General features: G+C 29.9%; 3 protein-coding genes and 1 long non-coding RNA gene across 11 annotated transcripts in view; all 4 read right to left on the bottom strand.

The window, feature by feature from the left end:
• Positions 1 to 391: 391 nt before the first annotated feature.
• LOC149033469 (uncharacterized) lies at positions 392 to 3,065 on the bottom strand. Of its 3 annotated transcripts, XR_016178838.1 has the most exons (6): positions 2,692 to 3,065; positions 2,060 to 2,242; positions 1,871 to 1,982; positions 1,533 to 1,768; positions 901 to 926; positions 392 to 840 (listed from the first exon to the last, which is right to left on the bottom strand). It is a non-coding gene; the product is annotated as an uncharacterized LOC149033469 (long non-coding RNA). The 3 variants fall into 3 exon arrangements; XR_016178837.1 differs by having other exon boundaries at positions 392 to 926; XR_016178839.1 differs by lacking the exon at positions 901 to 926.
• Positions 3,066 to 3,929: 864 nt separating this feature from the next.
• Positions 3,930 to 12,572, bottom strand: LOC107064676 (glutamate receptor ionotropic, kainate 2). Its single transcript, XM_089179393.1, has 15 exons — positions 12,436 to 12,572; positions 11,820 to 11,904; positions 11,573 to 11,725; positions 11,215 to 11,396; positions 10,975 to 11,132; positions 10,445 to 10,889; positions 10,130 to 10,345; positions 9,725 to 9,931; positions 9,382 to 9,466; positions 9,018 to 9,294; positions 7,825 to 8,023; positions 7,162 to 7,387; positions 6,696 to 6,811; positions 6,330 to 6,476; positions 3,930 to 6,186 (listed from the first exon to the last, which is right to left on the bottom strand). Exons 2-15 carry the CDS (start codon positions 11,887 to 11,889, stop codon positions 6,055 to 6,057), a joined length of 2,613 nt encoding a protein of 870 aa, XP_089035519.1. The 5' UTR covers positions 11,890 to 11,904; positions 12,436 to 12,572; the 3' UTR covers positions 3,930 to 6,054.
• Positions 12,425 to 20,518, bottom strand: LOC107064670 (glutamate receptor ionotropic, kainate 2). Of its 2 annotated transcripts, none has more exons than XM_089179392.1 (16): positions 19,904 to 20,518; positions 18,191 to 18,272; positions 17,844 to 17,987; positions 17,583 to 17,764; positions 17,286 to 17,440; positions 17,053 to 17,194; positions 16,644 to 16,946; positions 16,142 to 16,366; positions 15,865 to 16,071; positions 15,618 to 15,702; positions 15,241 to 15,517; positions 14,760 to 14,958; positions 13,717 to 13,957; positions 13,532 to 13,647; positions 13,314 to 13,463; positions 12,425 to 13,227 (listed from the first exon to the last, which is right to left on the bottom strand). In XM_089179392.1, exons 2-16 carry the CDS (start codon positions 18,258 to 18,260, stop codon positions 13,042 to 13,044), a joined length of 2,682 nt encoding a protein of 893 aa, XP_089035518.1. In that variant the 5' UTR covers positions 18,261 to 18,272; positions 19,904 to 20,518; the 3' UTR covers positions 12,425 to 13,041. The 2 variants fall into 2 exon arrangements, with proteins under 2 accessions (XP_089035518.1, XP_015173121.2); XM_015317635.2 differs by having other exon boundaries at positions 13,717 to 13,939.
• A 124-nt stretch (positions 20,519 to 20,642) lies between these two features.
• KaiR1D (Kainate-type ionotropic glutamate receptor subunit 1D) overlaps positions 20,643 to 23,861 on the bottom strand; it is a 235,490-nt gene continuing 232,271 nt past the window's right edge. For all 5 annotated transcript variants that reach the window (XM_089179391.1, XM_015315562.2, XM_015315551.2 and 2 more), the window contains one exon: positions 20,643 to 23,379. In XM_089179391.1, the coding sequence (XP_089035517.1) occupies positions 23,185 to 23,379 (195 nt within the window). In that variant the 3' untranslated portion in view covers positions 20,643 to 23,184. The remainder of the gene's footprint in view (positions 23,380 to 23,861) is intronic.

The raw sequence follows: 23,861 nt of genomic DNA, 5'->3' as shown, positions 1-23,861 counted from the left end.
CGATAAATTCGTTAGGTAAGATTTACTCGAGAAGATTTACAACAAAGTGTATTTTCAATTGATTTTTATCATTTTATCTAATATTATGACTTAATAGAAATATTTATATAAATGAAACGATATTTAGCCATAAACTTATAACGCACTCGATAATATGCAATAATTACATGTATGGTTGATACAATTTATTAAATTGGATTGAAATTTTTGTGTAAAAAGTACAAAATACTTTCCGAACAATCCAATACTTTAGTTTTTTTTTTTTTTTTGAAATTTTTGATTTTCCTTCTTTCGTTCTAGATAGCATTTTAAATACTGAACAATATTATTATTTATGATAAATCAAATTGCTATTTGACAAAATACTGAGGCAAAATGTTAACAAAAAAAAAATTAGATTGATCAAATAAATAAACTCTCTTAAGAGTAGTTCTTATTTATTATCTTCCAGGAATGAATTCGTTTTTAAGGGATGAACTTCTTACAACTCGAAATCGGGGAGTAGGTATTTTATTTGATCGATCAAGTAAACGGAAATAAAATATCTATTTTAAAGAGTAAAAAAAAAGAAGATAGAGAGAAGGAGGATGGCAAAGAAAAGGACAGTTACTTCTTTCCTAGGGATCGATTTATTCGACCTCGAAAGGGGTAAGACAGAGACGAGAAGGTTTTCGTGACAAGGTGTCCTCGAACGCGTTACTCCACGGCTTCTCGACGTACACGTCGCATTGTCCGTTCGTAGTCGGCACTTAATCTTCCTTTAGCTTTCAGGATCTGTCGCTTTGCTCTCGCGAGACGCGTTGACACGTCACTCTTTGAAATCTACGTTCCCTCTTCAACCTGTATATATATACACCTATTTACTTTTCGTAGAAATTCTTCGAGAAAAGATTTTCTTACCATACTTTCGGTACCGTGAAAGAATTCTACGAAAAGAAAAACAAATAAATAAAATGAAGATGATAAACAAAGAAAACGAATAAAGTATTGATCGGTAAATATAAACCATGGTTAAATTGTACACGGAAGTTATAGAAATGATGTTTTTTATTATTTGATTCTTTTTATTCTTCACTCGTCTAGACCATTAACTACTATACTGTTCAAGCTAATAGAATCGATAATGAACGATGATCATGATCATCGATTGGCATCCTCTCGGAGAATACTACCAAAGAGTCATAAACTCCTTCGTAGTTACTTTCTCGAATAAGAACGATCGTAAAGCTAGAGCTAGACGTCGAAAGAGAGAGAGAGAGAGAGAGAGAGAGAGAGAGAGAGAGAGAGAGAGAGAAAGAGAGAACGAGCTTGCAACTTCAAGAGCTCGCAATATCGTTTTAGAGTTTCAAATCTTTCTTAGGTAGAAGACAGGTGGCTGCTGTGTTCACGTAATTCACAAACATACTTTCTCTCTCTCTCTCTCTCTCTTCCTCTCTCATTTTTTTCTTTTCTTTATCTTTATTTCTTTCAATCCTCTTTAAAAGAAAAAGAAAAATAAGAGGAAGATGAAGAAGATTCTTCTTTGTACCTACCGGCTGTTATCTTTCCTTCAGTTATTTTATGACGTTTGTGAAGCACATCTTGAAAGAAGGGATGCTGGTTTCTCGCATACCAACCTTGAATAGCCACCTTCTTCGAGATAGGCTCGTGAAACGATAATAGCTATTAGCATCGTATTTATCAATCCCTAACCCAGAAAATCTCATTCCTTGTAATCTCATAAGTTTAACGAGTTAACCGTACGAACACAACCGACGACCTCCAATCTCTGGAAATGCAATTTTCTTCATTCGTTCTATGTTTTATCTTCGCTTTCGTAGCTGTCCTTCAAACTTGAATCGTATACTACTTTAAAAAAAACTTTACTTACGTTGAGATTTAAAAGTCGTTCAGAAAGATCGAGCACTCTGTAATTTCTTAATCGATTTTCCAATCTCTTTTTTTCTCTCGATGATAATTCTTAGACACCACACACGAGCACGCTAGAAACTACTGTCGAGTTAACATATTCATGATATACTACTTTGTTACCTGTCTTTTAAGGACTACACGAACCTACCTTCTTCAATCTCTTTCATTGATCTTTTTTTTTTTCATTTTATTTTATTTTATTTTATTATTGCTTTTTATTTTTTTTTTTTATAGTGATTACCCGCATCTTCGAACTCACGAAGTAGAATCTTTAAGATTACCGAATCAAGTTTTCCTTCCTTTCTCCAAAGCCTTTCAAAGAGTTCTCTCTCTATTTATGACAAATTATATAGAATGGTATAATGATTCACTATATTCTATTGATTTATATCGTTAAATACTTTACCAAAGGAATCTTAATTAAACTACCTTATAAACTACTTTTTATTTCTTCCAATATTGCAATTTAAATGTTTCTCAAACTATTATATGATAGGTAATTGAAGGATTTTATTTTACATTAATACTCGCGCTCATTCCAATTACATTTATATACCTGCTAATTAATGAACTCTTATATAGAATAGAAATAAAAATAAAATGTATATATATAAAATTTACATATTATAGATCTTATTCTCTTCTTATATTAAATTTCTTGAAGCCGGAAGTCTGAATATTTTTTGACCGGTTTAAATTTATTGTAAAAATGAGGAAAAAAATTATGAGAGAATAGCGATATAAATTATCGCGAATATTGTTTCTTTTTTTTTTTCTTACCTTGGTTGAATCGATTTAAGTAAAGCAAAGCTCGTGCTAATTTTACATCCTTCTCGGCCTTGTCATCGCCCTTAACGATGATACACGGGGTACTTCGGGAGCATCTTTTCTCTCTCTCTCTTTCTTTCTATCGCTCTCTTTCTCTCTCGTCTGCTAGAAATTCATTGTGACTTTGGTCGCGACGATGCACAACACTGAGAACGACGACGAGTGTACCGGTCTTAAATCTTCGAGCCTATACCGCTCGAGCTCCGACTTCTAACGGGCAAGGGACTATAAATCGTAGCTCGAACGAACGCGTCCGATGAAATAGTACCTGTTGCAACAATGTTAATGTCTTCGCTTGGAAATAATTTAACGTGGCCGAGTACGCTCTTGTAATTTCACAACTGTGAGTTTTGATTTTCTTTCGTTTTTCAAAAAAAAAAAAAAATGAAAAAAGTTTCTTCTTAAAACAATAATATATAAGACGCTACTTTTTAAATTACCCTTTTTTAGGGTTTTTTTTGATCTAATTTTTTCCTTTTTTCTTTGCTATTTACCTAACAAAAATTTTGTTCAAGAAAATACGTAATTATGTTTGTTCATCAATAATATTTTTTTATTCTACTTGAGATAACAACTTGTTTATGTTTTGTACATCTAATTCTATACGAATAAATAATTGTGTTATGTTCTTTTTTATATAAATGGAATATAATATACATAATCATGATTTCGAATAATTTTATCAATCATTTATAGGTGCGATTACGTAAAGATAAGCTAAAGCGTAGCTAAGTAGCAGCTACATGAGAGAGAATTCGTTTCTTTTTACTTGATCTTTTTCTGTCTCTTTCTTAAGTAAAGTAGCTTCAGAGACAAGAATCACCGTAGAACTCGCATACGCACAAAGCCATACGTCATGTCCCCTCGTTTAATGGTCTTTTAATACTACCTCGAGAAAGTATGTGTTTCCCACCCACGATGTTGTTCGACTGACAATGAGAAGAACCGCCTTGAACATTTAACAAAATCTATGGGATCGTATAAATTTCATCTATCGAAATAACTTATTTGTTAGAGCGTTAAATTGATATTTTTATTCTTAGAATATTTTCTTTTTAATTTCTTTTTTCTGTAAGCTAACATATTTAAAATGATGACATTAAAATAAAATAATTAAAATAAAATGTTTTACCTATGATTTAATTATTTAGTATCATTTCATTATATTATAAAACAAATGATAGAAAATATTTTCTACTTCGATAAGTGTTTTATTATAAAGAATCGATACACGTTGAAAGCGTTACACGCATATGCGTACATCCACACATACACACACACATGTTTTAAGTCATACTGTAAAATTTTACGATCCTTCGAAGATGCGGGTAAGAGTGCTATCTTAAAGTGTAATGTAAGGTGTAACGTTCGATTTGATTATTTGTTAGAAGATGGAATAGAAGAATCAGAAAAAATAAAAATAAAAATAAGAAGTAGAAGTAAGAAGGAGGAACACGTTTATACGCTATTGCAAATATTTTCTACAAAATGTAAAGCACTCGATCGCAAGGAATCTCGTTGGTAATAAATAAATAAATAATAAAAAAGAGAGCACGCATGTATCGTAAGAAAACACGCGATATATCTTTCGAAATTTTATCCTTTTTCTTATGTGTGATTTTATCTTCTTCTTCTTCTTCTTCTCCTTCTTTCACTTTTCTTCGAGTATTTTGCATGACGTCGCATCGTTTTACGGCAACGTCACGTCGTAACGACGTCAAACATTAACAAAAATCGAAGAACTCGACTGATAAAGACGCATTGCTTACTTTTGTTTATTTTTTAAACAAGACGAGAATGACTTTTTAATTTCGCGTGACGGCTTAAGATCGTAAAGACGGGAATTTAACGAAACCCTTTTCCTTCATTTTTATTTCCCACGAACGCGTCGAGTTAGTTATCGCTTGTAGAAAGTGAACCGGTGGCCTGGCTTCGTTAAAATCCCTCATTTACGACTATTACTACTCGTCCTACAATTTTCCGCTATGACTTTTTTGTCTATTTATATTTTTTTCTTCGTTAATTTTCGACTTTTTTCCTTTCTCTCTCTCTCTATCTTTTATTTTGATTTTAAATCCAACCTAAACGTGACATGAACAAATTAATGAGTTTATTTTTATATGTGAAAAATCCATAAATGATCCAAATCATTTATATTATTATTTTAAATTCTTATTTAGCTTATCATCCATTCTGACCGTATCTTTTAAAAAATTGATTAGAAAAAACAATACCTTATATAAAACCAAAGCAAATTTCAGAGTTAACATTATTACGGTAATAATAAATATTTTTTCGAGTATTAATGTATATTTCAAATTACATCACAACACTAATTCTATTCATTCAATATTTCTATAAAAGTAACTCCATTAAAAACAAAAAAAAATAATAATAATAAATAAAATAACAGTAATACTTTAAATGAAAAAAAAAAAGAAGAAATATTTGCCTAGGCGTATTACTTCACATAAGAAATGAATAAATTATTCTAATTCGTAATCATCTCAAAAGAAAAAAAGAATAATAATAATAAAGATCATTTAAATTTACATAAATGATCTTTGAACGATCACATTCTCGTTTTTTGAAGGACCACGCCGATCTTCTAATCCTTCCTTTCTTTCTTATTTTTTTTTCTTTCCCTTTCTCGTTGTATTTTTATCTTCTTATATTCTCTCTTCTTTTTTCTATGCCAGAAAAGTAGCTTCATTAAGGTCAATGTGCGCGCTCGCGCACGCACATCGTGTGTTTCGCCTGTCCATCGAACATATATTTACGAGCAAGCAATTTCGTTACACCGAGAGAGATACCCTTTGGCGGCGGCCCTTTTACGACAGAAGGTTGTTACACCTAATGCTTATTAAAGCGCCGCTCACCATTATTATCACTAATTTCGTTATATTCTTTTGCGATAGACCACGGTTGGTCTATATGGATCTCGAGAAAGAGAGATCCCTCCCCCCTCCACCATTAGTCGCGTGGTCCTATGCCTATTCTCTATAAGCTTTTAAAAATATTTTAAATAAAAAACAAAAAACAGACAAAAACACTCTTCTCTAATTTCGATATTAGGCCTATCGTGAATAACGTTGAATATTATTATAATAATAATACCTTCCATCTAACTCATTACAATCATTTCTTATTCCAAAAGTGATTTTTTTTCTTCCTTTCTCCTCCTCCTCCTCATCCGTTATTAAATCCTTCCTATCGTAAAAACCCTAATTCACACCCAGGGGTTGATTGAAAATTCTTAATCGATTTCTTTCTAATCGAAGAGATTTCTTTTTTGTTTCTTTTATTCCATCAAATTTAACTACTTGGTTTTTTCGTATCATCTTCCGTTGACGTGGTCGAAGATTTTTTTCTTCTCGTAACTATTTTTGTCCCACCACATTTTAATAGGAATTTCAATTCGCTCATGAATTCCTCCTTGAAAGGAACCTGTCAATAATAATTATGTGAAAATACACAAGAATTTTTTTTACTATTCTTTTCGTTTTATGACTTTTTGTTTTATGAAAAATAGGAAAATTATAAGAAATATTATAATGAAACCTAATGCACATTAAATGATTAAAACTTACATTTTCGGTAACAGAAACATTCCGTATGTTCCAGATAAAAGACCAAAGTGTACCAATCCAGGATACAGCAAGACCACTTCCGAGAGCAATAAACACACCACTGACGTCTTCATAATTCAACGGATTGGCTATTGCAGGTGGTTTTTCCTAAAAACGTGCGATATTAACGATTAGAATGAATATTAAAAATGAAAATAAGAAAACTTTAGTAACTCGAGATGATTCTTTAAATAAAATCGTATAAGATAGTATAATATATAATTATCAACAGGTAGTATTAATCAGAAGCACATGGTAGAGAATGAGAAAATCGTATGACGCCCATTAACGATCGAATTATATCAAGATTTGTATCGATGTACTCACGCTACATTTATCCCCACCCCTTTTTTGCCTCCACCATTTATCTTGGAGTTCGGTTATTATGCCAGACTCCTTCAGTTTCAGTATCGCACCGCTTAGCTGGTTCCGATAATATATATCTGCAAGGACAGCATATATTTCTTTTACCTTACATCGTCTTTCTTTCTTTCTTTCTTACTTTTCTTTTTCATTTATTTATTTTTTTTTCTTTCAATATAAAAAGTTTTGAATAATACGCCTACAGACTGTTTCAAACAGCTTCATTTTCAAAAAAAGTATATTTTATATATTACAGATGAACATGTACAGAAGATAATAAGTATTTTTTTTTTAAATTATATATATATATATATATATATATATATATATATATATATATATATATATATATATATATATTATGCTCGAAACAGTTTGTATTTATATACGCGTTGTGTTAAAAAATTGATAATTAACTTTAAATGTATACCTTTTTTCATGGCAATCCCATAACCCTTTTGATCCAACAAACCACCAACTTTGGTGACGTTGCAATTTCTTTGTGTAAAATATTCTATTGACGTAGATTCCATGAAGAATGCATAATTCTCTTGTTGCACTTTTTTCAGACCTTCCTCATTGTTATCCGTTAAAACCTCGCTTGCGTGTTCCATCATGTAATCGTACATAAGTTTGTAGGGCTCATAAGTTGCCGTCTTGATATGGTAGATTTCAAATTATGATTAATTGATATTTGATTTAAATACATACATGCATTATACATTTGTATTTGAAGAACATTGATTTCTTAAAAAACTGTTTCAAATGAATCTCAATTTATAAAATAAATTTCTCATTATCTGATATAAAACTTTTTAATTAAATTAAAAGAAAAAAACTGAGTCACTCATGTAATAATTACATAATTAATTATCATACAGTATTATCAAATGAATATCATTTGCAGTAAAAAATAAATTTTTTTTTAAATTACTGATACTTTCAGCACATAAATCAGATTTATAATTAAAGATAAAGAAATGAATTTTTCTTTGGATTATGTATTATAACGATTAATTCGTAATTGATCGATCGATCATGTTACTCATATTTTTTCATTTAATACTGTACGTTGGTGAAAAAATGTTCTTACCTTGAAGAACGAGATTGTAGACCCGTCTCTCTTCGCCCCGTATTTGATTTCTTTTTGATAGGGCAACTCGTCTGCCTTCGTAAAGGGCCACACTGTTGGACTGGTAGATAAAGCTGCCGCTAGATTAGCAGTGTAAGTTGCGTTTATTATTAGATTAAAACACCACCATGTTGTACCTATTGCTCTCGTTGAAATACCTCTAAGAAAAAAAAAAAGTAAAATCGAAAGATTAATAATCGATCATACTCGAACGAATACCTGCTGTTTGCTTATACGAATGAAGATATCATCTCTAGACACGTCCATTCTTTAAACCAAGTGTTCTCAAAGAGTGGTTTGTGGTGACCCCAAACGGGGTCATTGAAATTTTTAAATAATTCCAAAAATTTTTGACGCGAAACGAACGAAAATTAATTCAAAACCAGTTTGGTAATTCTACACGTATAACATGTACCGTGAGTATATTATAGTGAAAGAGACGATAAAATTCAGGGTCACAAAAATATTTGCTCGGGTAAAGTGCTGTAGCTAAGTGGAAGAGTCTGAAAAGACCGTTTTAAATTACTTTCGATATTTTTGTTCGATTAGTTTTGACAAAATGAAAAATAAACAAAAAATTAATTTTCTTTCTCAAAAGACACACGCATACACGTATACACACACATTATATATGAATAATAAGAATCAAACGTTAAGTTAGGTTGAAATTTTCAAAATTTATCGTATCGATCCGTGACATTATCGAAGAATTATTAGTACTTTTCACTTGGTTCCTTTCAGAATACCCAAAAATGGGTTAAAGAACGTTCTCTGTTTCTTTTAAACGAAAAGCTTCTGTCACTTGCAGGTAACCATTAATCGAGAAGTTAAGATGTATAGTATTATGTATATATATATGTAAGTATGCTAGAGTAGAAAACGTTGCTCTATCTTTTGTTCTCCTTTCGAGAATGATAAATGAGTTACTTTTCACATTTTATTTATCATCACGATAAATTCGAAACGATAAGAAAGTAATTTTCTTATTCAACACCATAACTTCTATAATCGAATGATCATAATTTTTTTGTAAATAAAAATTCTACGCGCCAGAATTTTCGGTTTAAATTTTGCAATTTATGTTATTACTTTGTTTTAATAATAATTATTATTATCTAGAAGTATAAAATTTAATTTATAATAAATTAACTCACCCAGGAGCAAAATCAGATGCACCGTTGAGTAAAGTTGCAATAGTGAAAAATGGAGTGTCAACCATAGTGTAAGGTGTTTCTAATTCTTCTGGCTCGGTGATACAAGGATACGGATTGGTCCATTCGGCTGCACTCATTCTTCCATTGATATACAATACAAGACTCACGACAATCCATGATCCAAAAATGCAACCCCATACTTCATAAGAGAATGGTAAAAGGAATGAAGTCCAACTTGGTGGTGCCTGTGTCGGTTGTCTGTAGAGTACACTTATACCTAAAAATAATAATAATATAATATATTTATTAATTTCTTTTTATTTTAATTAATATTGTTTATTAAAAAAAATTAGATTAATTCTACCTAAATTCATAAAGGGTGTTGTAAAATCTACCGCACTCTCTCGTTCAGAAGTGATCGTTAAATCTGTAATAGCAAGATCTGCTTTCTGCAATAAACAAATTATTTAATTATTTATTAATATTCGTATAATAATGTTAATGAATTATTATAGTAAGTCTCTGTACCGACTAAAAGTAAGATGCTTGGAAGAACGTGTCAGGAGTAAGATTGCTTCCTTACCGATAGTGTTTCAGATAGCAGCACTGACTATACACACTATACCGATATATTAATAATATTTTTTTTCTTTTTGAAAAAAGTACAAATTATTGAAACAAAAAATCCACCTGATTATTAAACTTACACCGTCTCTAATTTTTCTAATCATCCCATTCCATTCTCCAGTAGTTTTTTGCAAAGAACCATAAACGTTATCTTCTTGTACTTCAAAAGTATAATTAAATCCTAACTGTTTACTCATTTCGTCTATGATGTCAACAGCGAAACCTTCGTAACGATCATTACCTGTTCTCAAATCAGGTGATTCTTTGTACATTCCATATGGATATGTCTAAAAAAAAATTCCCCAGAAATAAAAACATTTTTATTTATTACTAATACGTGAGTTAGTTAAAAAGTTTTAAGTCTTGAAATAAAGTTTTCATTGTTTTTTTTTTAAGTAAAAATGTGTTTAATCGAAAGAAAAACTTTTCAACTCAGCCAAGTATAATTCCAATCTTTAATATATTTGTTTTTAAAAGAATTTTACCAGAGAAATCAAAACGATGAAATGTTTGTCTTGCAATACTTTAATCTCATTAGCTGGTAGGCCAGATTTTTGTACCCATCGAATACTATTCGTACTATACCAATCACCAACTTTATTTAATCCTTCTATGTTAAGACTGACGATTTCTAATTTAAAATCACTTCGATATCCTGATGTGTCGAATTTCACTGGTCCACTTAATCCATGCATATTTTCCTAAGTAAATAAATAAATGATTAAAAATTTTGTACATTTCTAAAACGTATGATATCTCTAAAATAACAACAAATAAAAAAATAAGAAAATAGAACTTACGGCACGAATAAAATTGCTCAAACTATTACCAAATTCCCAATTATCCGTTTCGTTGCAAGCTAATTTTTTAAAATTACCATTAACACTGTCCTCCAACAGTGCCATACCTCTAGCAAAAATTTGCACAGCATCGAAGGCCAATGCTGCATCGACTGTTAATTGCATAGGATTTGTTAAATTCCAATCGAGATAAGAAGTATTAAAAATATCCAAGAGATAAGGGTCTTCTGGATTTATCATTCTTACACCCGTCACGTTTACACCTGAGTATTTATAAGGTTCCAGATCTAATGTTTGCAAGTCCAGATTTGTTACGATTATGTTATACTTTTGTAACATTAAACCAACTTGCTGGGCTTGTTCGAGAACCACAGGTAAAGTTTCGTACGAACAATCGATCACTATGTTGATGACACCCGACATTTTGACGGTTCGTAAAATATCTCTGAGTTTATAATCAAAGTTTTATTAATTTCTATTGAATTTAATTTAAAAAATTTGATTAATAATGATCTTGTTTTTTTTGTTACCTGTAATTTGGACCATTACCGAGATGATAAATTCTAATCTCGTAACCAACTATTTCTTGTAGTTCCAATACACGTTGCAAACGTAACAAACTTTCTGTATTGTCATACAAAATTACATATTCTTTCCAATTGAAATCTTTTATTATATTGTAATAAACCTAAACGCGATAAAAATTATATTTAAATCGAACGTGTTAGTGGAAATTATATGGAAAGAAGGGGTGGTGTTTCTTTTTTTACCATTGAGAGAACTTCGGGATGAGGATATAAATTAATTGCATTTCCTCGAGTTTGTTCAGGATCCCATCTAGTTGTAATGTATGGCAAATCCATGGCATCGCACATACTTTGAACAAAATACGATGCAGATTTGTCTTTCGGTCCGAACAAACCGGCTACGCCCATTTCCAAAAGTTTGCACGCTACGTACAAAATTATTATTTGGTTTATCGAATCGAAATTAAAAGAAACACATTATCTGTATAATTTGTGATTAGAAATATTTTTATGTTGTCTAACTTTTGTTTGTAATACGAAATGATATTTTAAATAGGATAACAGAATCTTATCGGATTAGAAATATGCTTGTTAGGCTCACTTTTCTCTGCTGCATCGAATGTATCGGTGTCAATTTGTTCCGATCTTAATGTTAAAGCTTTAATATCGTTTGATATTCTAGCATTTCTGTTAACATTTTTTATCGATAAATGGAACGCTCTTTCAATCATTTCATCCCCATCGAAAAGAACTCCTATAGTTATTTAAAAAATATGTTATATTTATTTTTTTTAATGGAATCTCATTTATTTTCTACTTATTTTTTTTTTTTTAATTTTTGTACTTACCGATTGGAACTCTTCTCGGAAATCCTTGAATGCAAGGTAATAAAAACAGGATGACGCATATGAGAAGCATTTTTTTAATAATTCTGTGAACGTGATAAAATCATTTTTTTCTTTTTATTTGTTTTTTATTGACCCATCACATAATGCAATCAATGTATATAATAATTAGAAACAAATTTAGATTTCATTTCATTTTTTATTTGATTTCTAGATTATATATATTTTCTTTTCTTTTTTTATTATTTTATTATTTTATTTTTTGCTAATAAACACTGCACGTTTCCAAACTATATAATGCATTGGCACACGAACTTAGGTACATACGATATAATTAGAAACTTTAGCCGCACCAGCGAGGTATAACTATGAGCACAGCTCGTGACATAGTTTCGGTGATTGTAAAAATGTATCTTTAGGATTAATTTTATCTTAATTTTTATCAAAATTTAACAAATATTATCTACTCTATATTATTTCTACAAAAATCTTAATTTAATGTTAATAAAGCATTAAATACAATTAATAATCGTTATTATTAAATATTCTCAGAATTTTCATACGTTTAAATCATTTGAATAATTTCATGATATTATTAATGAAAAATCTTCAACAAACCTTTTTTTTTTAAGGATAAATAAAATCCATTAATAAATCTAATCTCATTAATGCACGATACGATTTTTTAATGAATTATCAAGAGAAGAGTCAAATTTATAAACGGCACTTAAAACGAATCTTCATCGACTGAGCAGCATCCGTACTATCGTATGGCTGCTGCCAAACTATTTTCTCATAGACCAACGGTTAGAGGGAGTCTTGTCTAGGTCAGGAAAAAGGAAATATCGTATGGACATGATCATGCCAGAAAACATGATTTCTCGCGATTATGAGTCTTATCTTTGATATTCAATACTTTTTAGAAGCTCACATATATATAAATAGTATACCACACAAAAAGATGCATCAACAATAATTGAAAGTAGAACGAAATTGTAGATTTAATTCCAAGTTGAAATTTATACGATTGCTAATCAAAGAATTAGGTTTATCCTCATGCTATTTTCATCCTTGTCTATTTCGGGTAAGTTCAGTTAGAATTTAGACCGAGTGAATGGTCTGTTTACTTAAACAGTTGATCTAACGAATGGTAATGAATGTTTCTGTCAACGTTCCTAACTAATGATAGATTTAAAGATGTTATTATAATAATCAAAGATTTTTTTCAATTATCATCGTCCGGTGATGTTGTGATTACAGTTGGTACGAATCCATAAGGTGGACTGCAATCTTCTGTACTATCTTCTCCACTTCTTTGCGATAAACTTTTCCTATGTCTAACTGGTTTAGTCTCGGTAGTACACTTGGCTATGAATCTCAATTCCTCTATCATTTCTTCCTTAAATGATAACTGAAATACAAAATCAAATTGGTTTTATGAATTATTGAAACAAATTTGGATATCTACGAATATAATGATGGAAAATTTTTACTTACATTATCTTTGATTGATTTCATAGCAACATCCCAAACGAGCTCGAATATCGTGAAAAGTAAAGAAAATCCAATACCAACGAAAAGTACCAAGAAAACACCACCGACGTTAGACAAATTCAATTCCTCTGCTGAACTTGGTGCACCACCTTCCTGTAAAATTGAAATATCATTTTAATATACGCATAATAAAATAATAATTACGTTTAGGTATAACTTACCTCGCATTTACCACCACCGCGTTTTTGGGTCCACCATTTTTTTTTGAGTTCAGTTACTCTACCACTTTCTTGTAATTTTAAAATCGCCGTATTTAATTGATGACGATAAGGAGAATCTAAAAAATAAAAATTGAATTTTAATAAATCTCGATAAATTAATAATATTTGATATTATATAAAATTACTTTTTTTCATAGCAATTCCATAGCCCTTTTGATCCAACAATCCACCAACTTTGGTAACGTTGCATTCCCTTTGAATGATGTACTCGATCGAACTGGATTCCATTAAGAAGGCATAATTTTCATTAAGGACCTTCTTCAAACCCTCGTCGTTGTCCTTAGTCAACACGTTCTCGGTACTGATCATGTAGTTGTACATGTCCTTGTACGTCTGGTAGGAGGCCTCCTTGGAATTGGCATAATTCTTTCAAAGAGCTGAATTAGAATGACCGTTTCTAAGTTTCATTTGCCTGTTACCTAACTCGAATGTAATGGCATCTTGTGATGAATTAGTAAGCGATGATTGTTTGGGCCAGAGGATTTTTTAGCATTTAACAGGTAGATAGAGGCTATGTTTTCTCTTTCCTGCGGAGAATTATAATAAGCGATTGAAAAAAAAATATATTTTTTGTTTGTTTTCTTTTTTTTTTCATTTTTTTGTTTCTACATTCGTCTAGGGAAAAACATCTTCACATTCGTTTCTTTTTGAGGATTGGTACTACGTGATTCCTACTATACAAAAATCAAATGATGAAATCACAAATTAGCAATTATAAAATATATTAATTGTTGGGGGGGGTAGGGGGGGGGTATGTTTTTGAATACTACTATTAGAAATGTAAACTAAATACCAAAATTTATTTATATCTCACATCGGATTGACTATTAGGCGAGCAACTAACTAATTCTACAAGCTTGGAAGCTTTTTGTTTATCGGGATACTTTTCTAATGAATTAAACAATGGTTTGAAAAACGTGATAAATAAGCGAGGTAAGCATAAAATCATATTTAATTTATAGCCAAAGGATCTTCGTCGTCTGATGTATCGAACGTTGTCTTACTTTTATACTCGTAACGTGAATTCCTCTATGGGTTGCTATAGAATACTTGTGTAATGTTTTACTTAATTATAAACGCAGTAATACAATCGATTCGCTATTTTTTTTATTATTAATTCTAATTGAATATAGTAACAAAAGGAAGAATCATTTGATTGGAAACTTACTTTGAAAAATTCAAACGTAGATCCGCCACCTTTAGCACCGTATTTGATGGTTTTCTGTTTTGCCAATTCCTCGACGTTGTTAAATGGTGGTATGTTAGCAGCTATGGCTAAACAAGCTGTTAAATTAGCTGTGTAGGAGGAGATTATAATCAAACAAAAGAACCACCAGCATCCTGCCATCATTCTTGTTGAAAATCCTCTAAAAAAATAAAAATTAATTTTTTAAACGATAACAAAAAGAAAGTAAGAAGAAAAATTAGATATTTCGATAAAATATATTTTTTTTTTTTTTAGTGACATTTCATTAATCCCTTCAAGGTCTCTGTCACGAATGCGAATTTCCCAATCCCATTTTCTAACCAGAAAATATATCAAATAAATAAAACGTGAATAATAATCTTTTTTCGTTATGAAAAAGTTCTAATTTCGTAAATGAAAAATTCGACCTTGAAGAGGTTGAAAGATCGATAAATCGACTCACATAGGTGCAACGTCGGAACCTTGTTGCATTATACTTCCTATGGTAAACATAAAGGAATTCTTCAACGAGAACTGGTTCTCCAACTCCTCGGGTTCTTCGATGCAAGGATAAGGATTGTTCCATTCCGCTGGACACAATCTTCCGATCACGGAGAATAACACTGACACAAAGATAAATGCTCCTAACAGGCATAACCAAACGTCGTTAGAAAATGGCGAAAGAAACGAGAAGAAACTGGGCGGTGCTTTCGTTGGCCTTTGATACAATATACTTATACCTAAACGATGATTCATTAGAATAAATAATATACATTTAATTTTATTAGAGTTATCAAGTATATTATTGTTTGAAAATAATTTCTCATTAAAATTATATACCTAAGTTCATGAAAGGCATCGTAAAGTCAACTGCACTTTCACGATCGGACGTTATCGTTAAATCGGTAATTGCTAAATCTGCTCGCTAGAAAAAATACAAAAAGTAATATTGCTAATTGGTCGAATAATTTTTTTACAATTCTAATTGATTCAATTTCATGTTGAAAACAATTTTAATATTTTTTTTCTTTGACAGAGTTAATTTGTTTGATTTATTAAATGAGCATATACTCGTCAAGATTCTTACCCCTTCTATAATTTTTCCCAACATGCCCGACCATTTTCCTGTTTTATTTATATAAGAACCATAAACGCTGTCTGTTTGTACTTCGAAAGTGTAATTAAATCCGAGTGATTTGCTAAGCTCTTCAATAATGTCAATTCCAAATCCCTCGTAACGTTCGTTGCCAGACAACATCGTAGCAGATTCCTTAACCATTCCGTACGGTTTTGTCTATAACATTAAACGATTAATATTGTTTAATGGACAAATTTTGATATGTGATAATAAAAGAAAAATTTACCATAGATATTAATACTAAAAATGTTTTATTCTGTAGACTTAATTCAGAATCAGGCTTCATTGAACTCATCTCTGGCAACCATTCGATTCCACTTGTATGAGTGCTATTCCAAACTCCTATTCTTGTTAATCCTTCTAATTGTAGTTGAACAATATCCAATTGAAAATTACTTCGAAATCCAGCAGTATCGAACCATATTAATCCAGTCAATCCTCTCATTTCGGTCTGAAATTGATGAGTGATTAAATTGCTATTAATCAACAATCTGATTAGTGAATCATTTGTATCGAATATTCTGTGAGTCAATAAATTAATTTAAAACATATTCTAATAATATGTACATATAATAATATGTACTATATCGCGCATTAATAATTGACTAATGATTAAAATTTCAGTTTAAAAAAAATAATCATTTCTATTTTTAAATTAAAATGTAAATAAAATAACAAAAAATATAATTTTTTATTTAGATTGGAAGTAGACAGAGACTGTCGCGTACCACGCGCATAAAATTCAATAAAGTACTCCCATGTTCCCAGCTCATCGAACCATTGCAAGGCAACTGTTTGACGTCGTCGTTTGTAACGCCATTTAATTGCTTCAAAGTTTGAGCGAAAAGCTGAACGGCGTCGTACATTAAAGCTGGTTCAAGTCGAAGTTTATCCGGTCCGGATAAGCTCCATTCGTGTTTGTGTTTGTTGAAAATCTCCATTACCGTTGGATCTTCCGGATTGATTAAACGAAAACCAGTAAAGTTTACGCCTGAATAACGGTACGGTTCTAAATTCAATGTTTGGAGATCCTAAAAATATGCATGAAATTTATCATCGAATCAAATGTATGTATATAAAAAGATCGATGAATAAAACAAAAACAAAAAATAAAAAAGAAAACAATAGAAATCTTACCAATGATGTCACAACCACGTTATGCTGATCCGACATAATACCAACTTGTTGAGCCTGTTTGAGTACTTCATTTAAAATTAGAAAGGAACAATCGATCACGATGTTTTCGATTTCAGTTTCCTTGACCTCTTGAATTACGTTCCTGCACAGGTTTCGACGCCACACTGTAGAATCGGTTAATGCTAATTGTCTCGAAGGACTTAGCGTTAATAACAATAATTCAATAATTTTACCTGTAATTTGGACCACTTCCTAATTGAAACAAAAATATGTCAATTCCTGTATTACGAAGTTCTAAAAGTGGTTTAATTTTGAGCAAACTATCGGTGTTTTCGAATAATATTATCATTTCTTGCCAATCCAGTTCTTTTATTAATACTTGATATGCCTATAATTACGTACATGTAAATTATTATTCATTTGATTTTTTAGTAAGCAAAATTATATATAGATTTTTCTAATTAAGCGTACAGCACAAGTCCCATTGACTCATTTTTTAATATAATGGAAAAAAATAATCGAAAAAGTACCAAGGATAACGTATTTGCATGTGGATAGAAATTCACTGTTTTCCCGCGTGTTTCTTGTGGGTCCCACCTAACTGTGATGTGTGGCATTTCCATCGTGTCGCATATGCTCTGCACATGTTCAGCTATGGCTTTATCTTGTGGACCAAATATGCCAGCCACACCCGTACCAACCATGTTGCATACTAATCGTTCAAACAATTATTTTTTTTTTTATTTCAAGTTATATTATTTTTTTGTATTATTAAAAATAAAAATAATTACCTTGACTGGTAACATCGAATGCATCATTATTTACTAATTGAACATTAGGTTCCAAATAAATGTTACTTGGATATTCTCGATTGACCGATCTTATCGATAATTCAAAAGCGTGTTGAATCATTTCATCGTCATCGAAAAAACCTCCTGTGTGAGTTTTTATAAAAATTATTATCAAAAAAATTTGATAATCCAAATTAAAAGTAATTTTCGTTATAATTCCAACACATGATTTATCACATTTAATGATTTGATTTAGAAAATAAAAATACAATTTCATATATTATGTATATTTTATACTAATAAGAATGTATGTGATTATAAAAAATAATTAAAAAAGTTAGACTTACCTATGGCAACTTGTTTTGAAAAATCCAAAAGACACGTAACGAATATCACTAAAGCGTACCATAATTGCATTTTCGTATTGTTCTAAGAAAAATAATAAGACAAATAAAATGAAAATAGTCGGTTGAGAATTTGTAAAATACGTTCGACGAGTTGAAAAGCTCAAGATTTTCTGACTTATGTGAAAACTCAAACGGAAAGAGCGCACTTAATCGTTTGACGTTAAGTAAACCAACGAAAAGGCATCAAGCAACTGCATCTCGCTCGGCACACATAAATATTTATATCCATCGAGTCCAATATTGAATCTGCTTATTTACACGAAGTTTACATCCCTAATGAAACCCTGTCTTCGAAATAAATCGATTTATCGTTCCTTTCAGTCATCTCGTTTCTTACAGACAAACAAATGACAGATTAAAAGATAACACAGCTTCTTGTTCTTAATTTCTTTCTTTTTCAAATATATTTTATTTCGAAATTGACTTAAAATTGTTAAATTCAAATTTCAAATTGTTTGACTTTAAATTTGTTGACCAACTTTTAAGCGATAGGTTAAATAATTAAATACAAACGTTTAAATAAAGTATAAAATATTAAATTAAATAATTAGATAAAAATTGGTTAATTTACACATAATATTAGTATTTTTTTTTTCAAATGATTCCATAAGATTATTAATAAAAATTAGAAATAAACTCGCATATGTAATGCTTGTAAATTTATATTTAAATCATATATTGTTTATTTTTTTTTTTTTTAATTAGATATAAAACAAATCTGTTAATTCTTAAAAGATATTTCTTTTTTAAACATTCGGTAAAATTATTAAGAAAATGTTTTAAAATAATTTCACACATAATATTTACATAAATTTACATTTAAATTCTACTTTCTTCGAGATTCTTTTTAAAAATATGAAAACGTGTTCTTCGAAACGTGCTAATTCATAGATTCTACTCGTGCGTATTGTCACAGTGCCAAAAGCTCTCATTCTTTGGTCATTCTTCCTTTCTCCCCACCACGTTTATTTCTACGAATGCCAGAACATTTACTATACTCTAACACAACGATAAGTTTACTATTTGTAAAATAACTATGGTTTCTCTCTATCTCTCTCTTTCTCTTGTATAGTTTTTTCCTTTTCACTTAGGTAAGTATGTAAACAAGAAAGTGAATATCAACAACAACATTTCGTTCAATAAATCGTTGTAACACTCGCAAGGATGGAAAACTTAGGGAGAAAATCTTTTAGATGCCACCACGACGACCACGATATATTTAGAAACTTAGCCGCCATCGAGAAGTTTGTCGCATAAGATTAAACTGACATAGATTTTCAAATGACACGTTGAAAAAAATTATCGTTCATTCGAAATATATAAATTAAAAAAATAAATAAATACATAAATAAATAAAATATATATAAGTACATCCATCAATCAATCAATTAATCAATCGATCGATCGATCGATCAAAAACTTAAAAATAATACATAATATCTCATTCATTTTTTTCTATTAATTTTTTCATTGAAATTATAGATAATTTACGAATAAACACAAACTAAAAGATATTCGTTGAAATAACATATTTAAACGTTTATTTATTATCTCGCAATAAAATTTACTCTATAATAGTTAATGATCCTTTAATAAATTTGGAAATATTTAACATTAAATAAATAAATGAATACAAAATTTAAGTACACTTACCTTTTAGTGTTATAAACCAAAACGAAGTTTATGAAAGACGCTCTTTTGAGAGAAGAAGCTCGCGCGTTACGAACTTCTAAATCCGCACGGTATCTTGTCGAGAGTTTTAGTTTTAGCGCATGCTCAGTTAAATATTAACCCCTTCCCAATGATTTTCTTCACAAGTTTTGTTTCTAACAAAATGATGTCTCTTTTTTTAACACTCGATGACGCGATTCTAATGACGTCAAATATTCAAATGTTGATTAAACAAAATTATGAAATATTTAATTATTTCCTTTTTTTCATTTTTTTTTTAATAATTAACTTCTGTCTAGCTAGTCATGTTCATTTAAACGGGTATGAAACAATTAATCAGAAATTTCTAACAATTTTTAACGAGTTTAAGTCGCACCTAAATGCGATATGACAAATATAATCAAAGTAATTTAGGGTGTGGCATAATAGTGAAAAAAAAAAAATGCAACACGAATGCATAATGGGATTGTAAAGGTGTGGGATAAGAAGCGATTTAACAAATGTTTCAAATTAACTTTTCATTGATAAAGTAATTCTCTGAATTTAATAACGACTATAAATAAAAATCATTAAAAAAAACGAGATAAGAAAAAAAAAGAAAAAAAAAATTATAATTGTAAATAAAATTCGAGACATTCAATAAATCGTGTTTCTAAATTTGTTTTCGGTTTCTTTTCTTACTTTTTTTTTCGAGAACTTCACGAATGAGAATATACAGACGAATAGTTTATTCACGTTTAATACGTTACTTCGTAGTACATAACTTGTTGCTGTTGTTGTTGTTGTTGATGATGATGATATTATTTCTTTCTTTCTTTGTTTTTCTTTTTTTATATAAGAAGTATATAATCAATAGCCTCATGACAAAATTGTATGACGTTACGCGAACGCGATTGTAACAAGTACAGAATACAGACGATATTTACAGGTGCATATTTAGTGTAAACTTATGCGTGTGTAATTTAATGTGTATATGTATGTGTGTGTGTGTGTGTGTGTATACATGTGTCGTTTGTTTTTTAATTTCTCTCATTCTCTTTCTTTCTCTCTTTCGTTTCTTTGTACATAAAAACGACTCTTTATTTGATTGATTGATTTATTTATTTTTTATTTAATTTGTTTTATTTATTAATGAAAGATCTCGTAAGTTTGATTGGATAAATAAATAGGGTATGTTTTGCAGGCTTTTTTAAAAATGTCTTCCAAAGTGTTACGAGGGGTCTTTATTTTTAAACCTTGACTTTCTCGTTCTTTTATATCTGAGTTCAGACGATTGAAAATTAAAAAAGAAGTATAGTGTAGTTCTTAGTTTTTTCTTTTGTCATGTGTATGTTAACGCACGCGTGCAAGATGATTTTAAAAAAAGAAAGAAAGAGCCGAGTATAACAGGAAATTTATTTTTGTTCTTTTTTTTTCATTTTCTATTTTTATTTCTTTGTCTCTCTCTCTCTCTCTTTTTATTTTTTTTTTTTGTATTTTTTCAATTGAAAAATCAGTATTTATTCGACAAGCTTGACGAAAAAGTTTATCATGATATTTAATTACACATGCATTTTAAATCTATCTACGAGATGATGACGGAAGACGGAAATTAATACTGTTGTGTTTCGTTAATGTTTTGTACGAACGTTTACGACAAAAACGCAAATTAAATGAAATTCTTTATATCTGAATTTGTTCATTCTGTTTTAATTTTTAATAATTCTTCTCCCTACTATCATATTTTTTTTTCTATCATTCGAACCGTGCGTGAAAAACGTTCTTTACTTTTTTCTTTCTTTCTTTCTTTCTTCTTTCCGTTTTATTAATTTACTTATTTACTTTTTATTTTTCTTATAGCTACTTTTCACTCTCAACGGCAGGTGCAAGGAATATAATATTTATTGCGTTAACAATAAATTCAATAAAATGGAAAAAATGTAAATGATTACAAAATAATAGTTATTTTTATAAACATTTATTATAATTCTTTTACAGAAAAAGAAAAAGAAAAAGAAAAAAACGTTCATTATTATCGCCTCCAGCCGTTGAAAGTTTTTTATATATTTATTTTAATTTTTATACTTATTTTTTTTTTGTTTTTGTCTTTTTTATTTTTATTTTTTTTTTTGTCAGAAGTAAACGACAAACGTAGATTTTGTTAAACAACTCGCGGACACACGACTCGTACTTTTTAGCCCACATAGATTCGAAAATTTATACAAATTTGAATGATTATAATGAGGATAGGAGATATACAAAAATGTTTGTTTTGGATTTTTGTTTGTTTGGTTGGTTTGTTTTAACGTTATCTACAGATGATCATAACACGAAACCACCTGATTGATACACCTGAATGTTCGCGTTGTTTGATGTTGCAGTTTTTGCGAATTATATTTGCATGAATACTATCGTATTTTGCGATTGTAAAAAAAGATCGAACGTATCTTGTATTTTCTTTTTTTAAATGAAACGAACGTTCGATCTTTTTATTATAAATTTCTTATCGAAATTGTAATTGTTCAAATATTTTTTGAGTATCTTCTGTACAGAACAATTGATGCTATATAATATTTATATTTTGTTTTTGTTTGTTTTGTTTTTCTTTTAATTGGCTTACAAATAAGAACGTTGAATGTCCTAAATCTCAACGATCATCGTTAACGTTACGATTTAAATAAATTATCGTGATATTTTCCTCTCTCTAACACAATATATATAATAATTATTTAACTAACTTTGATTAAATTAAATAACAAGTAAACAAAAATTATATAATAAAATTTGAAAAAATTCTAACGCAACGGTTATCGTTGATGATTCAAATCAACAATTAATAAATTTAATTTATTCTGTATTCAAACGAAATGATCAAATAGTCGAATCTATTTAAACATAATCGTTTCTTACAGTCTGTATCGAACTATTTCTTTCTCTCTTTTTCTCTCTCTCTCCCTCCCTCTCTCTCTCTCTCTCTTTGGTAATTATTTATAAAAAAATCAGACGTATACATAAAAAGAGAGAGAGAGAGAGAGTGCTATAATTGAATCCAAATTCGATGATGACACTTCGTTTAATATTATTATCGTTAAATATTATAATATTATTATTATTAATATTATTATTATTATTTGTCTTCTTGCCTCTGATTCAATAACCGATTATTACCACACAAATTACACAGCCACGAATATCCACAGACACAAATAAACATGATACACGCACACGGAGAAATGAGATAGAAGTAACTTCATCTTTGTAGGAAAAGTCGTTGTCTTCATCGTTCACGTTAAAGGTGCTTTTCCAACGAAATGAGTGTATCTGCTACATGCTGCATAACCACCCCCCTCCTCCTCCGAGAGGATCGAAAGATTCGAACGTTGTCGTTGGCGTTGCGTTTTCTTCGATATTTTCTTATTGCCATTTCCGCAATCCAATGCGAAACGTAATTCGGTTGCCATTTCGGAGCACATCGATTTCTGTAAAATCATCGTCAAAGTTAATTTAAAATCTATCGAATTATAAATTTGAACAAAAAACAAAAAAATAATATTACATTATCAATGAAAATTTTATCGAGACAAATATTCGTAATCGTGCGAGAGATAACGGCATAATTAAATAATCGTAATACATGCAAAATCGAATAATATATTTATATGTATTTATGGAATCGAATATTGATTTATCGATATATCGCGAAAGAAGTAAACGAATATATTCTCAATCCTTGCAGATATAGGAAGAAGAGACAGCGCATATCGTGCAGAGAGACATAGACGCAACAGATGCAATATTGTTGTTAATCAAATGCTAAAGTGAAAATAAGAGAAACAAATTAATATTATGTATAATATTATATTATATATGTATAAATGCAAAAAACGGGAAGCGAAGCACAAACTTCGTACATGCATGAAAATCAATAATTAGCCAATAACGAAAGAAATATGATTACAAA

This window comes from Polistes dominula, unplaced genomic scaffold, assembly GCF_049000335.1.
Source record: "Polistes dominula isolate Pdom_NZ unplaced genomic scaffold, Pdom_raw_medaka contig_373, whole genome shotgun sequence".
In the NCBI taxonomy this organism is placed as follows: Eukaryota; Metazoa; Arthropoda; class Insecta; order Hymenoptera; family Vespidae; genus Polistes; species Polistes dominula.
Note: the sequence above shows the minus strand (reverse complement) of the source record. Positions and strands in the feature narration are given on the sequence as shown.